Genomic DNA, 15,208 nt, shown 5'->3' with positions numbered 1-15,208 from the left:
AAGACCATTCAGAAACTCAGGAAGCTCAAGGCCAGTCTCTATGTGAGTTGCTGGGAATACAGATCAGTGGAGAAGTACTGGCTGTGAGGGCTGTATGGATTCCCAGCAAGGTAAGATCAGATGTTCAGAACTCACATTAAAAAACGTGGTCATGGCTGCATTTAACCCCACCACTAGGTAGATGGTGGAGTCTGGAGGATTGCTGTGACTTACTGGCCAGACAGCCTATCTGAAACACACTAAGTCCCAGATTCAGAGGGAGACCCTGTCTGAAGGGGATAAAGTAAAAGGAGACAGAGGGAGACAATTGGCACCCTGTTCTGACTCCTGCATATATGAGCAAAGGCATGTACACATGTGTGCACATGTGTGCACACACACCATAATCAACAAAAAAAGGAAGAGGAGGGGAGAGGAGCAGGAGAAAGAGGAGGAGGAGAAAAGGAAAATGATAGTCCCCTAGTCAAGCATTTACCAAATGCTTGTAGAACAAGAGGGGCCAGTAGTCATGTCTCATTGAATCTCAAGCTACATCCACTCCTCCATATTTTAAAGAAACCCACGTGCAGTTTCAGTCCGATGTATCTGGAGCTCTACAGTGCTGTTTATTCCTCTTTCTCCTATTTAACCATCCTCCCTTCATGTAAAAACCTCCCGACCTGTGTAGTGGAGTTAATAAGAGTAAAGGATCCTGAGTCAGATGGACAGGCTTGGGTTTAAATCTAAGTTCTCTCGCTGACTGGCTGTATGGCCTTGTATAGTTACTTGATCTTTCTGAGTCTTAGCTAACACTATGGAAAGATGAAAATAAATAGTACATACTATAGAGAGTTGATGCAAAGTGCAAATAAACCCCATCGAGGACTTGCCTCCTTCTTGAATTCTTTATTTCCCCACATCAAACACTATTTTATGTTTCTAGTTCCAGGGTAAATACAATTTATACGGATACAAAATATGTTCCTATTATATCTGTGTTTCTTTGTAAGCAGACTCTTGACATCATTTCTACTTGGACCTCCATCAGCAAATATGACTTTGAACAATACCTTTGTTTTTCTTTAATGATGAGATTATGTCCAGTCATTTAAAGTCCAACGTTCTCTGAGGTAAAAGCTGAAGCAGTTCACCTTACTAAGTTAGCAGTTTGCATTCTGAGGTCAATCTTTTGGGGTGGGTTTGGGGTTGGGGGCTGTCAGCTTAGCTTCGGAAGATCCATCCTGATAATCTTTTTAAATAACGATTTATTATTTTTATGCATATGTGACTGAATGAGTGAGTTCATATGTACCACATGTGTATAGGAGATCACAAGGACCAAAAGAGGGTCATTTCCTGTGACTGGAGCTAGAGTCAGTTTGAGATGCCATGTGAGTGCGAGGAATTGAACCTGGGTCCTCAGCAAGAAAAGGTTTCAAAGAATCTGACTCCTTCTTTCACATCCTTCTGACTTTCTTGGCCCCAGATGTGTGCATGGTACACATGCAAAACCAATGCTCATACACATGAAATGTGAATGTTTTTAAAGAAAACCCAAGTAATTCAGCTTCTTCCACACTCCACTCAAGTCTTGAAGCAAAGATTCTCTCCATGCTTGACCTCCAGTTCAGTACCCACCCACTCCATTACTGGCTTTCTGATTCCAAGTCAGATCCAAAGTTCATCTGGTTCCAGATAGCCCTCTTGAACACCCACTGTTTTTCTTGGAAATATGCTTTGTGAAATGTATTAGTGAAAAAAATCAATCCATAGGAGATGAGATTGCCAAGTTGGAAAGGGCAGGAACAATCCTTGGCTTCACATCAGTACATGAGAAAACATTCCAAAAAGCCTGAGGGAAGGAGGCCCATATGAGAAGGAAAAAAAAACACTGGAACCCAGAGAGAGTATAAAGACGAGCAAAGTGCTGAAGGTGGAGTGTGGGCATCATCAGCAGAGAGATTGTCCCAACAGAGAGGCAATTCTATTCCCTACCAACATGAAGCTGTTGCTGCTGCTGCTGTGTCTGGGCCTGACACTGGTCTGTGGCCATGCAGAAGAAGCTAGTTCCACAAGAGGGAACCTCGATGTGGCTAAGGTAGGCTCAGCGAATAGTAACTTCTGACTCAGAGAGTGTTTTGGAGAACTCTTGAAGCCAAGCGGGTCCGCTGAGGGGATGGGTACAGTGGCTTGTTCTATTAGACAAACGAATGGCTTCAGACCTTGAAGTAAGACCAGTTGTATGCTATTCAGATCTAACAAGATTTGGGGACCTCTGATCTCACTGAGAGGCAGGGGCAGAATGTTAGGTATTGTGACAACTCTATCAAGCCAAATTCAAGAAGAAACATGTCCATGTGGTATCCCTGCCCCCTTCTCCCTTAAGCATTTTCTTATCCATTACAGCTCAATGGGGATTGGTTTTCTATTGTCGTGGCCTCTAACAAAAGAGAAAAGATAGAAGAGAATGGCAGCATGAGAGTTTTTATGCAGCACATCGATGTCTTGGAGAATTCCTTAGGCTTCAAGTTCCGTATTAAGTAAGTGAGGTGTTTGCCCTTAGCTGAGGAAGAATAAATAAGCGCAAATCCCTATTACTAAAGTATCAGACAGAAACGAAATAACCTTAAAAAAAGCCATTTTGCTAATTTTGCAAAAATATTCAAAAGGTAAATAGAATCAGAAAGTGGAGATACCTATAGAGTAGAGGGTGAAGAAGCCAGCCAGATCAAAAATCCTCTAAGCATCAGCTTGGTCTGTTTTACAGGGAAAATGGAGAGTGCAGGGAACTATATTTGGTTGCCTACAAAACGCCAGAGGATGGCGAATATTTTGTTGAGTGTAAGTATATAGAATGTCTATATATCTATCCACAAGGAATTTAGTAAACCCTACTACCATTATCTTGTGTATGTGTGTGTGTGTGTGTGTGTGTGTGTGTGTGTGTGTGTGTGTCCATGTGTTGCTGGGAATTGAACTCAGGAACTTGCACCTCCCAGTCAAACTTTCTACTAGCGAACTCACCACGACCCCTTGTAGAATCTCAAGCACTTCCTGACATGGTTGATTTCGCCAGGGACATGGGGGCCATCTAATAGCTAGCACCCTGTGGCAGGCAAGGAAGATAAGTATGGTGAGGTGGAATTTGATACTGCCCAGTAGCTAGCACCGGTGTACATTGCTCAGGATGTAGCCATGTGAGACGGCAGACTTATGAAAGGCAGACGTGTTGCTTGAAGGTGCTGAGGGAGGTAGGAGAGCCTCAGAGAGGATGAGAGAGAGTGAGTCACTGCAGTGGCTAAGTGTTGTCTAGTGGGCGTGGTCCCAGAGCCCCTTCCTTAGAAGTTACTTCATCAATTCCAGAAGGCTATAGATGGGAAGCAGCAGACATCCCTGCCCCCCATCTTTTCCAGGATATGTATTTTAATGATTTTTATGTTTGGGGTAGTACAGGTAAAGGGTTTACATAATTTCATGCAGACCAGAGAATTTCTGAGCTGTGTCCCATTTCCTCCACAGATGACGGAGGGAATACATTTACTATACTTAAGACAGACTATGACAGATATGTCATGTTTCATCTCATTAATTTCAAGAACGGGGAAACCTTCCAGCTGATGGTGCTCTACGGTAAAGTATTTCCACACGGACACTGATTTGGGTTGGGAAAACAGGAAGGAAACTCTAGCTTTAGTATAGTCTTCCCAGCTTGGTCCTGCCTCTTCCTCACTTCCTGAAGGTCGACGATGTTCACCTGCACCCTGCCTCAAGCACAGTGATGGGCACACTCTGAAATCTCTCCGTGTGCCAGAAGGCCATTCCATGGGTGCCACATTCAGGATAGATTGGACCCACACCTGTCAACCATGTCACCAGCCATTTTCTCATCCTTATGGGGGTGCCCCTGTCCCCTCACTTAGTTCTGTGGTCAATGCCTAGGACACAGCTGCTACACTCACTGCTGCTCTTTTCACAGGCAGAACAAAGGATCTGAGTTCAGACATCAAGGAAAAGTTTGCAAAACTATGTGAGGCGCATGGAATCACTAGGGACAATATCATTGATCTAACCAAGACTGGTAAGTCAGGACTCACTTATTTTTTTCGTTCTGAATATTATATCATAGAAGAAATGACCCTGGGGGATTGGCTATCAGCTATTTGTTGAAAGCTGTAGAGGCACCTCATTTTCTCTTCGGGGAATATCGTGGACCTGGTACCTGAACACGTTCTTGTTCTCACCCTACAGATCGCTGTCTCCAGGCCCGAGGATGAAGAAAGGCCTGAGCCTCCAGGTGGGCAATCTCCAGTGAGAGCAAGGTGGGGGTGGGCATGGACCAGGCCTTCCAAAAGCATTAGTATTGTGCTCCCAAATTATTATAAGAATAATTTGATAAGGAGTCTTTGAGGAGAGTTTGAAAAATGACTGAATTATGTGGATTTGTGACTATCTGGTCCTATTTTGAGCTCTAATGTAAAGTGAACCAAGCACTTAGGCACGAAAACAAGGGAGTGAGTTTTCCATAGTTGCTGCACAGTTGTGTAAAAATGGCTCAGCGATGTGTTAAGTGTCATTAAGAGTTAAAGTTTGAAACAGAGAGTAGCAGGATGTGAGTATGACTGCTCTTCAGAGACTGTGGTCCTACTCCATCCAACTCTGGAGAATAAGATCATCATCTGTACTCCGTACAACCTTGGCTTCTTACCTGGAAGTGGAGTTGCATGATCTCCACTTCTCTTCCAGTCTGGCGAGCAGACTCCTTTGACCCCTCTTTCCCACTTCCCAAGAGTTTACTCAGATAATGTAGGAAAGTCTTTAAAAGTGGCCAAGGCTTTCACCATTATTCCTCAAGGCAATGAACATTCTTCAGAGCCAAAGGTTGTGGAACCAAGCCTCAGACCTTTCGTTACTTCATTTTTCATAGGCCATCCATAAGGAAAGTGTAATTTATTCTATGCCTTTAATCCCTGTTTTCTGGCAAATAATTTTGATTATATTGCAGGGCAAGATCTATTTCTTCATCCTTTGTTCTATAGAATAGAGTGCCTCTCTGTCCTGAAGTCAGTCCAAGACATGCTTAATGGGTTCCTGTATTCTTTCTTCCTGGATTACTCAGTGCTGAGTGGAGACTTCTCACCAGGACTCTAGCATCACCATTTCCTGTCCATGGAGCATCCTGAGACAAATTCTGCGATCTGATTTCCATCCTCTGTCACAGAAAAGTGCAATCCTGGTCTCTCCAGCATCTTCCCTAGTTACCCAGGACAACACATCGAGAATTAAAAGCTTTCTTAAATTTCTCTTGGCCCCACCCATGATCATTCCGCACAAATATCTTGCTCTTGCAGTTCAATAAATGATTACCCTTGCACTTAAATGTATGTCTATGTGTCCAGAGGGCTAACCCATGAGAGAATGAGGGGACCTCCTTAGTCCTGTACCCAAGATCCTTCCTCATGTCCCAGAATCTAATCTGAGTCTCAGGATCTCACCACCTCTGGAGCAGTCCCAAGACCTGATGAATGCCCTCTAGGGCTCCTGCCTTAGAGGCTTTATAAGGACCTTAGACACATGAGACTTGCTGTACGATTCTTCCATCCATAGACTATCTTTTCCAACAGATCTAGGAGAGACACATCTTTCTAAGGCTATGGCTGCTCAACATGGTTCAGGACATGCTAGAGGTCGGGGGAGGTCTGGTCATTAGAGGCCCAATGGATAAAGACAAAAGTTTGCCCAACACCCCATAGCATCCTCTGGCCCCTAGTTCGAGAGATTAAATTTGGATCAAGCTCAGCATCCTGATTCAAGTTCTTGTTGTGGTTTGGTATATTATGGCAAAAAGCTGTTGAGAGAGCCAACCAATTTTGCTGAAATCTCTCTCTGTCTCTCTGTCTCCCCCCCCCCCCCCGCCACGGTCCATATCATTCTCTTACTAAAGCCTCCTCAGTGACTTCAGCCTCATCCATGCCCCACCGTGCCTGGCTTTTCACTTTTAGTATTGGCAAAAGTTTAGAGACAAAATAACAAAGTGTTCACAAGCTAAGCTATCCTTGAGAATACTTACTAAATTAGGTAACAGTTCCAGTCCAGGAATCTGTGGAAGATAGAAAATGGTCTGACAATGTTGCCATAAGCCAAGGGACAGCAACCCAGAGAAAGGTCCAGACAAACTCGCTAGTCCCAGGTCAACATGGCAGCTGGAGTTCACCTAAAGCCTTCCCCCTTCGATAACAAATACTTTGTGGAAATGAGATGTGAAATAGGAGAAACATTCAAAGCCAAGGAAGAAATTCTAAACACCAGAGACAGAGCCAATCCCTTTGTAAAGAAGAAGAGGGGGAAGTGGTGAGGGTTGTTGCGGTCGAACTGTCTAATTCTCTGTGGACTGAATAAGAATGATAGGAGTCAGTAACATTCATGGATGTGTCTGTGGATTTTCCTCAGACGAATGGGAGCAGCTGGAACCTGGGCAGAGAAATGTGTACAAGGATACAAAGCTAGAGAACTGCAACAATCCAGTTTCAATAGGTAAGAACAGTTCACCTCCACCCAGAATATGTTCCCTGCGGTCCCTTCTTCCTCAAGTCCTTCATTTTTCCCCTTGATGTTTTCTTGTTTTGTTTTGTTTTATTTTGGCAGTGGTGGTGGTGGTGGTGGTGGTGGTGGTGGTGGTGGTGGTGGTCGTGGTGGTTGGCTGGTTGGTCAGGGACTTTTGATCCCTTTTTAGTACTGTTAGGGTTTTTTATCTCAACCCTTGACTGGACAGAAAATACTAAGACACCATGGTTTCACGTGACGAGGTTTAATGAGAGAAGAGTAGAAGAGAGGACAGGTGGCCCAGTCATGGTCACATGGGGGAGGGGAATGGGACAAGAACAGAGAACAAGAAAGAGCAAGAGGGGAAAGAGAGGGTAAGAGGGAATAAGAGGTGGGGGGGGCAAGCAGCTCCTTTTATTGTGTCAGGTACTATACATGCCATTTGCTAGCCAACTGTGGGGCAGAGCATACCTGGCTGCTGCCAAGTACCTGTGTGGGTGGAGCTTAGACAGAATAGCAACAAGTGCTAGGAATGATGCTTGTGTCATTGCCTCCAAAAGGGAAGGTGTGCTTAGTTGAGGATCATGGGCATCCTTATTTTGAAACATCAGAAGCCATATATGTTCATTAGCCTTGAAAGACCCTGAAGTAAAAAAGTTGTGGCTTGATTTCTGAAATGGTTGGTCCAACCCTCAGTGTCTACCATTTCTTATGAGTAGGAAATCAAGATCCCAGACAAGTCCCAGTCTCTAAGTTGGATGGGGAAGAGGAGCGATGTTCTTCAGGAAAGGTAAATAAGAACAGCCCAAGTAGTCTGCACAGACTCAAGAAAACAGGAACCAGTGCAAGTAAGTCTTTAATTTCTTTGTGGTAAGCCTGGAATTCTTCAAAGAGTAATTTGAAAACTTTCATTAGGGCTGGGGATACAGCTCAGAATCGAGAGTGATTTCTCACAAGGACCTAGATTCGATCCCCAATATGGAAAAAATATTTTTTTCTTAAAAGTCCCGGTTTTTGTCTCTTAACCAGGAACTAGTAGAAAAAACACCAGAATCTCTCAGGAGAAATGGAATTCACAGTACAGGAATTTTCTTACCTTGGAGATTCTAATATCACCTTCTCCTGTAAACCTGTCCACATGAGCAGCTCGCCACAAGCTTTTATTTCATGGAGAAGAAAGGAATGGGTGAATTGAACCACTTAATTACTCCTTAAATCACTGCTTGGATGTGATAGTTACCCACTGTAGCTCACTTTCAAATGGTAAGAGCAAGCCGCCTGGCTCAGGGGTAGGCATGGATAATCTCTTTATAGAGGAGGTGCAGCAATTCCAAATGCCATGCTATAGGGTAGCCCGAGAGGCATGGTCTTCCATAAGGAGTAAGAGTACAGTCAGTCACCATTCTGACAGTGGTAGGGAGAAAGCTGAAATCCAGGGCTCAGTAGCCTGAAGTCACCTCCCTCACCTAGCCCCTTCCCTACTGTATACTTATTGCTTAGCCTCCAGAAGACTCTTCAACATTCAATCTCATTCCTCTTCACCATATTTAAAAAAGAATCCTCAATTTTCCCTGTCCCCTCCGTGCACAAAAGTTCCCTAATTGTCATATATTCTTGTAATAAATTTAGACATTCTTAGATCAGTCTCTTTTCTGCATCTCTGGAGATGGTGGACACTCCCAATAATTTTGTTTCCTTCCATTGACTACATAACTCCTCATACCCCTGCTCTGTAAGTGTCCATTCTTCCTTAATCCCTGGGATGATTTGAATGAGATATTCCCCCATAGTCTCAGGCATTTGAGACATCACCCAGTTGGTGGGTGTTTTCATTAGGGCCGGCCCAACTGTGTGTGTGCCACACACAGAGGTATGGCCTGTTTCCTACTTACAGGTCAAGATGTGACTTTCAGCTTCCTGCTCTGTGACGGTCCCTTGCTGCCATGCCTCCCTGTCATGAGTGTAGAGAGGGGCGTATCTCTCTGAAACCATCTGCCCCTTGTTGACACAGTCATGGCATTTTATCACAGCAATATGAAAGTAACTTATACAATCACTCTCTAGTCAACCTTCTTGCCCTCTAGTGCCCTTGTTAATGGCTGTCAACCTTAAGTTCTTGCTGTGCCTTTATTTTTTTTATCTTTATTAACTTGAGTATTCCTTATTTACATTTCGATTGTATTCTCCTTCCAGTATTCCCGGCCAACATCCCCCTAATCCCTCCCCCTCCACTTCTATATGGGCTTCCCCTCACCATACTCCCCCCATTACCACCCTCCCTCAACAATCACGTTCACTGGGCGTTCAGTCTTGGCAGGACCAAGGGATTTCCCCTTCCACTGGTGCTCTTACTAGGCTATTGATTGCTACCTATGAGGTTGGAGCCCAGGGTCAGCCCATGTATGGTCTTTGGGTAGTGGCTTAGTCTCTGGATTGCTGTGTCTTTAAATGGATGAGTTACCAGCTCTCCTTAGTTTGGTGATGGTTCCTTAATGTCATTTGTCCTGGTGTACTAGTCCTCTATTGCATCTTTCCAAAAGATCTCCCAGTATGCAAATACAAGCTAATTTTTCTAGACTGGCAGCTTATGGGTAGACATCTCCGACATCTTTTTCATACCTTCTTATTGGAGTGGCTTGTAGGAAATTCAGCTATAGAAAGTCTCATTCTTATTAGTCAGAGGCTCCCTTAACCCTCCCTGCTTATGACCTGTGTTTTATGATCCTCTTGTCAAGTCCCATTTGTTGGTTTTTCTTAGTTGTCACTGACACTACACGAATCCAGCTTGTCTTATCTCTAAGTCTAGTACTTAGGAGGGTTTAACGAGTCCATGTTCCCTGATACGCAATACAGATGTGTCACTCATAAGCATTACCTGTACTTGCAGGTACCAGTGAGCCCATGCTTCAGTTTCTGAAGTGACATTTGGTTTCTCTTAAAATTCAGGTTCCAGTTGCTGTCTCAAATTAAGAAAATTATTTTCCTGAGAAGAGGGATACACACACTTCTGATCTTGGCACTTAGGAGGCATAGGCAGACAGATCTAAGTGAGTTTGAGGCCAGTCTGGTCTACAGAGTGAGTTCAAGGACTGCCAGGGCTATACAAAGAAACCCTGCCTTGAAAAGCAAGAAAAAAACAAGAAAGGAAGAGAAAATTATTTAACCTTCATCAATTATTAGTGCCCTGGTATGATCTTGTCACGTAGTAGGATGTGATTCATAAAACCTTCATAGTGAAGTTGTCTTTTCATACTTTCTGTCTTTTGGGGGAGTGGATACTCATTGTGACAGCTCCATCCATCCCTGTAGGAAGTTGGTTATTGGGCTAGAGAGATGGCTCAGTTTGTAAAGTACTGGCCTCATGAGCATGACCCTGAGTTCAGCTCTTCAACCTCCATGTAAGAATCTGTGCCTGGAGGTGCACACCTGTAATCTGGCACCAAGGCGGTGGAGACCGGAGCTGGAACTTGTTGGCCAGCGTGTCTAGCCAACTGGTGAGCTGTTTGGTGAGAAACCTTGTTGCAAACCTAAGATGAAGAAAACAGTCCAGGAATGGCTTGATGGGAAACTGGCATGCACATGCACGGGCATGTGGATATGTGCACACATCCAGATGAACATGTGTACACACGGGCAAAGATTGTTTTAATCTTACATGTCAAGAGAACAGGTATAAGTCTTGATCACGTCCTTTAAGATGGAAATTTGTCCCTCTCTTCCCCCATCATCACTGGGTATCAGAAGATGGAGAGTCCTGCTGCCCGGAGAGTCCTGCTCATTTCTCTATCCCAGGGTGCAAGTCTTGAGTTCCTGGGTGAAAGAGTGGCTCCAGTTCAGTTCTGGACTCCCTCTTCTATACTATACAGATTTCCACTAAACATTCTCTCTCTCTCTCTCTCTCTCTCTCTCTCTCTCTCTCTCTCTCTCTCTCTCTCTCATGAATTTCTATTACGTAGCCCTGACTGGTCTGGAACTCTGCCCCATGAATGCAGCCACCATAGTTTACCCCAAACCAGGATCTCCTAAATGCCCTCCATAAAAGTGAGAATTCTAGACATCCATTCAGATGCTCTGATTTTCTCCATAGAAACTGGAGTGGCTATTCACTCTTACCTATGTTTCTCTCTTTAAATGTTTAAAACTCTTACCTCAGATAATTTCTCCGTTCCATTTCTATGCAGAAAGCTGGTAAGGGAGTAGGCTGAGAGAAGAAGAGCATTTCTAAATGTACATTTTTCAATTGGGCAATGTGTAGGAAAAAGAACATGAGCAAGTGTTCGGGCCATGAATCAACTTGAAATTGACCATCACCTGTTGGAATGGTGACAGGATCAAAGGCATGCAATCCACAAGTCACTGGGAAAACAGGTGGACACCCACTGTAAACCCATACAGTAAAGCATCTCCCAAGTGAGTTGCTAGGAATTTCATGACTTTGCAAAAGCATCAGGGAACTTAGAGGAATCATGGAGTTGTTGGTAGTTAGTAAGAATGTCCTTGGTACGTTGCTCATGGAAAAGAAGGGAGGAGCAGTGCCCTTCGTAGCACCCCAGTCATCCACTGGCTCTTCAGTAATCCTTGGAAGATGTGTTCTGTTTTAGTTTATTTTAGGTAGCCTTAGTAAAATTAGAGGGATTTATTGAAGAGGCAAAAGTACACCTCTTACAACCCAAGGGTAGAGACTTTAGCCAGACTCCACGAGCAACAAGAACTGTCAACTTAGAGGTCACAGGGAAGTGAAACTATGTACACTATGTTCTTGAGAACAAGTAGTCCTACATTTCTGCTTCCTTCTGTGTGTGGGTAAGTAGGATAAGTATGGCTTTTATAACACTTACATCATGGCATCCTAAATTTAATCACAGTGGGGAGACTAGTAGTGCTTTGCTATGTAGCCCTGGCTGACCTCAAACTTATGAAAAGGTATTTCAGCCTCCTGTGTACTGGGAATAATAGGCATGTGCCACCATACCTGGCATAACCACAAATCTGTTTTTTAACTTAATGCATTGTTTGTTCAACATTCCTTGTGTGTATTTCATCTTCTACCCTAAGGTTACAAGATCCTGTTTCTAAGCAGCGAACTCTTTCAGTTTTCTTTTCCCTGGTTTACTATAGCTTTCTTTCCATTGGGTCCAAGAGGACAGAGGCAGTCCTTTCTGATGCTTATTTTATTATTGGGATGTTAGGGTGGTACATATTTAACCCCACCAAGGATGGCATCTCTTTAGGAAACTTATACAGAAGTTCATTGGGGGTGTAGAAACTCACAAGAATCTCTCATCAATTCTATTCTAGAGGTCCAACAAGATGGTGCACAGATGGAGGGGAAGCAGAAATTCCAAAGGAAACTAACTACAGAAGTGACATTCAGGAAGAAAAGTTCAAACAGTAAGAAAAGCAGTGAGTGTACTTTGTTGGAGAAGAAAAATGTCCATTCAAAACACGATCCTTCTGAAAAAAGATTGCATAAATTCAATTTGTATGGGAAGAACTTGAATCAGAAGTTAGACTTGCCCAGTCAGATTAAAAACTCTGCGAAAAAGAAACCTGATACAGCTAATGAACATAGGACATCACTCAGCCATTGTGCATCCGATGTGAACAGAGATGAGATTTCAACTAGAAAGAAATGTGACAAGTCACCCAACAATAAATTGTTTGGTAAAGGTGACAAAAACCAAACAGGCAAGAAATGTGAGAAAGTATGCCGTCATAGCGCGTCCCATAACAAGGAAGACAAAATTCAGACCGAGGAGAAACGGAAATCACCCTGCCATAGTCCATCTAATCCCGACAAGGCTCCGGGCTCTGGGAAACCGTATGAATGTAATCAATGTGGGAAGGTCCTCAGCCATAAACAGGGGCTCCTTCACCATCAAAGAACTCATACCAGGGAGAAACCATATGAATGTAACGAATGCTGGATAGCTTTCAGCCAAAAGTCCCACCTTGTCGTACATCAGAGAACTCACACTGGGGAAAAGCCATACGAATGTGTCCAGTGTGGCAAAGCCCACGGTCACAATCATGCCCTCACTGACCACCTGAGAATCCATACCAGAGAAAAGCCCTACAAATGTAACAAATGTGGCAAAACCTTTAGGCATAGCTCAAACCTTATGCAACACATAAGATCTCACACGGGCGAGAAGCCATATGAGTGTAAGGAATGTGGCAAATCCTTCAGATATAATTCATCTCTCACCGAACATGTGAGAACACACACGGGCGAAATACCCTATGAATGTAATGAATGTGGCAAAGCTTTTAAGTATGGCTCATCCCTGACTAAACACATGCGAATTCATACAGGCGAGAAGCCATTTGAATGTACTGAATGTGGGAAGACTTTTAGCAAAAAGTCACACCTAGTTATCCATCAGAGAACTCACATGAAGTAGAAACCTTATAAATGTAAGGAGTGCAGCAGCCTTTGGACATAGCTCATCTCTTACCTACCATCTAAGAACTCCCACCGGGGGTTGCCCCTTTGAATATAATCAATGTGATAAGGCCTTTAAGCAAATTGAGGTTCTTACTCAACACCAGAGAGTTCATACAGGAGAGAAATCCTATGAGTGTGTAGAATATGGAAAAGCCTTTAGTCAGAAGTCACACCTCATTGTACATCAGAGAACTCATACAGGGGAGAAGCCCTTTGAATGTTATGAGTGTGGAAAAGCCTTCAATGCAAAATCACCACTTGTTATTCATCAGAGATCCCACACTGGAGAGAAACCCTATGAGTGTGTTGAATGTGGTGAAGCCTTCAAACAAAATGCTTCTCTTACCAAACATATGAAAATTCACTCGGAAGAGCAATCTCTGGAGGAAGATTAATGTGGGAACTCTGACAGCTGAGTGGTTTGGTATTGTTTAACCTTCAAGATGTATTTAGATTAAAATAGGAAACTCTTAAAATTGTGAACAAGGAGATGAGGAGATAACGTAATCAGTAAAAGCTTGTTAAGCGGTACAGAGATCTGAATCCCATCCCTAGGACCCACATCAAAATCTAAATGTGCTGCTGTGCTCTTGTAACCTCATAATTAGGAAAGTTGAGATTAGAGAATCCCTGAGACTACCTGACCAACCAGACTTGTTTAATTTACAAGCCATAGGTCAGAGGGAAAAACTTTTAAAGACAGGGTACAGTGCTCCTGAGAAATGGTACTCGTGTTCACACACACACACACACACACACACACACACACACACACACACACACACACACACATTTGTGAAAATGTTAATTAGAGCAACAAACAGTAAAATACAGTAATTCATGTACTTTTTACGCGTGTGCTTAGCCACCACAATTAGTATTTATTTTGCATTTATGTTTACTGAATACTAGGGCCTGTGTAAAATACAGGCGAGGGTATCCTCTGGTATCGCCTAGCTTCCTTTGTTAATGTCTTCGTTAGGTTCTGAAGTAATAGAAAATTTTAGGGAGGTCTTTTGTTTTGTTTTGTTTGAGACAGAATCTTACCATATAGTGCTGGCTAGCCAAGAACTTGTTATGTAGACCAGGCTGACCTTGAAGTTTTTATGTAGAACGGGCTGGCCTTGAACTCACAGAGATGTGCCTGTCTCTGCCTCCCAAGTGCTAGAATTAAAGACTTCAAAGAAAACTTTGAGGGATTTTGTCTAGATATTGTTAATAAGAGTTGAATAAAAATGTGGAAAACAGCTGGCAATGTGTTGTAGTGAATGGTACTTGTTATATCGTTTAAGTACAGAAATCAGATTGTTGAACAGTGTATATAGTATGTTCTCACTGTGAACAAAGACTGTGTATGTGTGTCTGTCTTTTTATGCCTCTGTGTACATATATATGCATTCATACTGATATATTTGTATATGTATATGTTGTTGTAAAAATATAAAAATAAAAAAGTATGGATGTCTTTTACCCAGCTATGTCTGCACCGCAGTGCTCCAAGATGTCTGCTAGGTATCTTGGCGGAAAAACATCCTAGCCGCACACTTTCTTACACTCAAACCCTCACATAAAAGAACACACAACAACAATCTTTGACCCAATTGGTAAGATATAATTGTCCACTTAAACGTACAAAGCCCGGTACCATCCATCCCTTGAGAGCATTAATAACAACCTGTAAATACACAGAGCAGAATCTTAACATCACCTGCCATCTTGTCCTGCCATGGCTTCTCTCCATCTCTCCCTTCTGTCTCTTCCTCTCTCACTCAGTCTCATCCTCTTCTTTCAAACTTCTCCCCCACCCATCCTTCCTTCTCCTCCAATGACAGGCCTCCTTCTATCCTGTACCTGCCCCTCACCAGTACTTTACAAATTCAATGCTTTAGCAGAATATCATCTCTCCTGTGTCTGCTTCAGTCAAACATTCCTTCATATTTTGCCTTAGCAAAACACCATCCAACTGTGTTGTTGTAAAATTATAAAAAAAGCTTTCTTTTACCCTGTACTAGATCCGGCACAATAGTGCCCCAAGAAATCTGGTAGATATCTTTATCTCAGTCAGCAAAGCTTCTCACCTGCTCTGCTCCATCCCATACCACACTGCCTATGACTACGCTCTGATCCTGGCAACAATCTCTCTACCCATCCAGTTCCCAAGGCAGGTTGCCACGAGTCCAGAAATATACATCCCAAGTCCGTGGCGGCTTAGGGTCTCCAACTGCCACATAACTCTCTTTG

General features: G+C 43.2%; 1 protein-coding gene and 1 pseudogene across 5 annotated transcripts; both read left to right on the top strand.

Moving 5' to 3' along the window:
* Positions 1-1,882: 1,882 nt before the first annotated feature.
* Positions 1,883-5,356, top strand: Mup4l1 (major urinary protein 4 like 1). 5 transcript variants are annotated; one of them, XM_039109479.2, is made up of 7 exons: positions 1,883-2,077; positions 2,386-2,519; positions 2,747-2,820; positions 3,499-3,609; positions 3,956-4,057; positions 4,228-4,273; positions 5,016-5,356. In XM_039109479.2, exons 1-6 carry the CDS (start codon positions 1,979-1,981, stop codon positions 4,251-4,253), a joined length of 546 nt encoding a protein of 181 aa, XP_038965407.1. In that variant the 5' UTR covers positions 1,883-1,978; the 3' UTR covers positions 4,254-4,273; positions 5,016-5,356. The 5 variants fall into 5 exon arrangements, with proteins under 5 accessions (XP_038965407.1, XP_038965409.1, XP_038965411.1 ...); XM_039109481.2 differs by having other exon boundaries at positions 4,982-5,356; NM_203512.3 differs by having other exon boundaries at positions 1,915-2,077; positions 5,096-5,356.
* A 142-nt stretch (positions 5,357-5,498) lies between these two features.
* Positions 5,499-13,759, top strand: Zfp37-ps5 (zinc finger protein 37, pseudogene 5; annotated as a pseudogene).
* Positions 13,760-15,208: the final 1,449 nt, after the last annotated feature.

This window comes from Rattus norvegicus, chromosome 5 (genome assembly GCF_036323735.1).
Source record: "Rattus norvegicus strain BN/NHsdMcwi chromosome 5, GRCr8, whole genome shotgun sequence".
NCBI classification, from domain to species: domain Eukaryota; kingdom Metazoa; phylum Chordata; class Mammalia; order Rodentia; family Muridae; genus Rattus; species Rattus norvegicus.
Note: the sequence above shows the minus strand (reverse complement) of the source record. Positions and strands in the feature narration are given on the sequence as shown.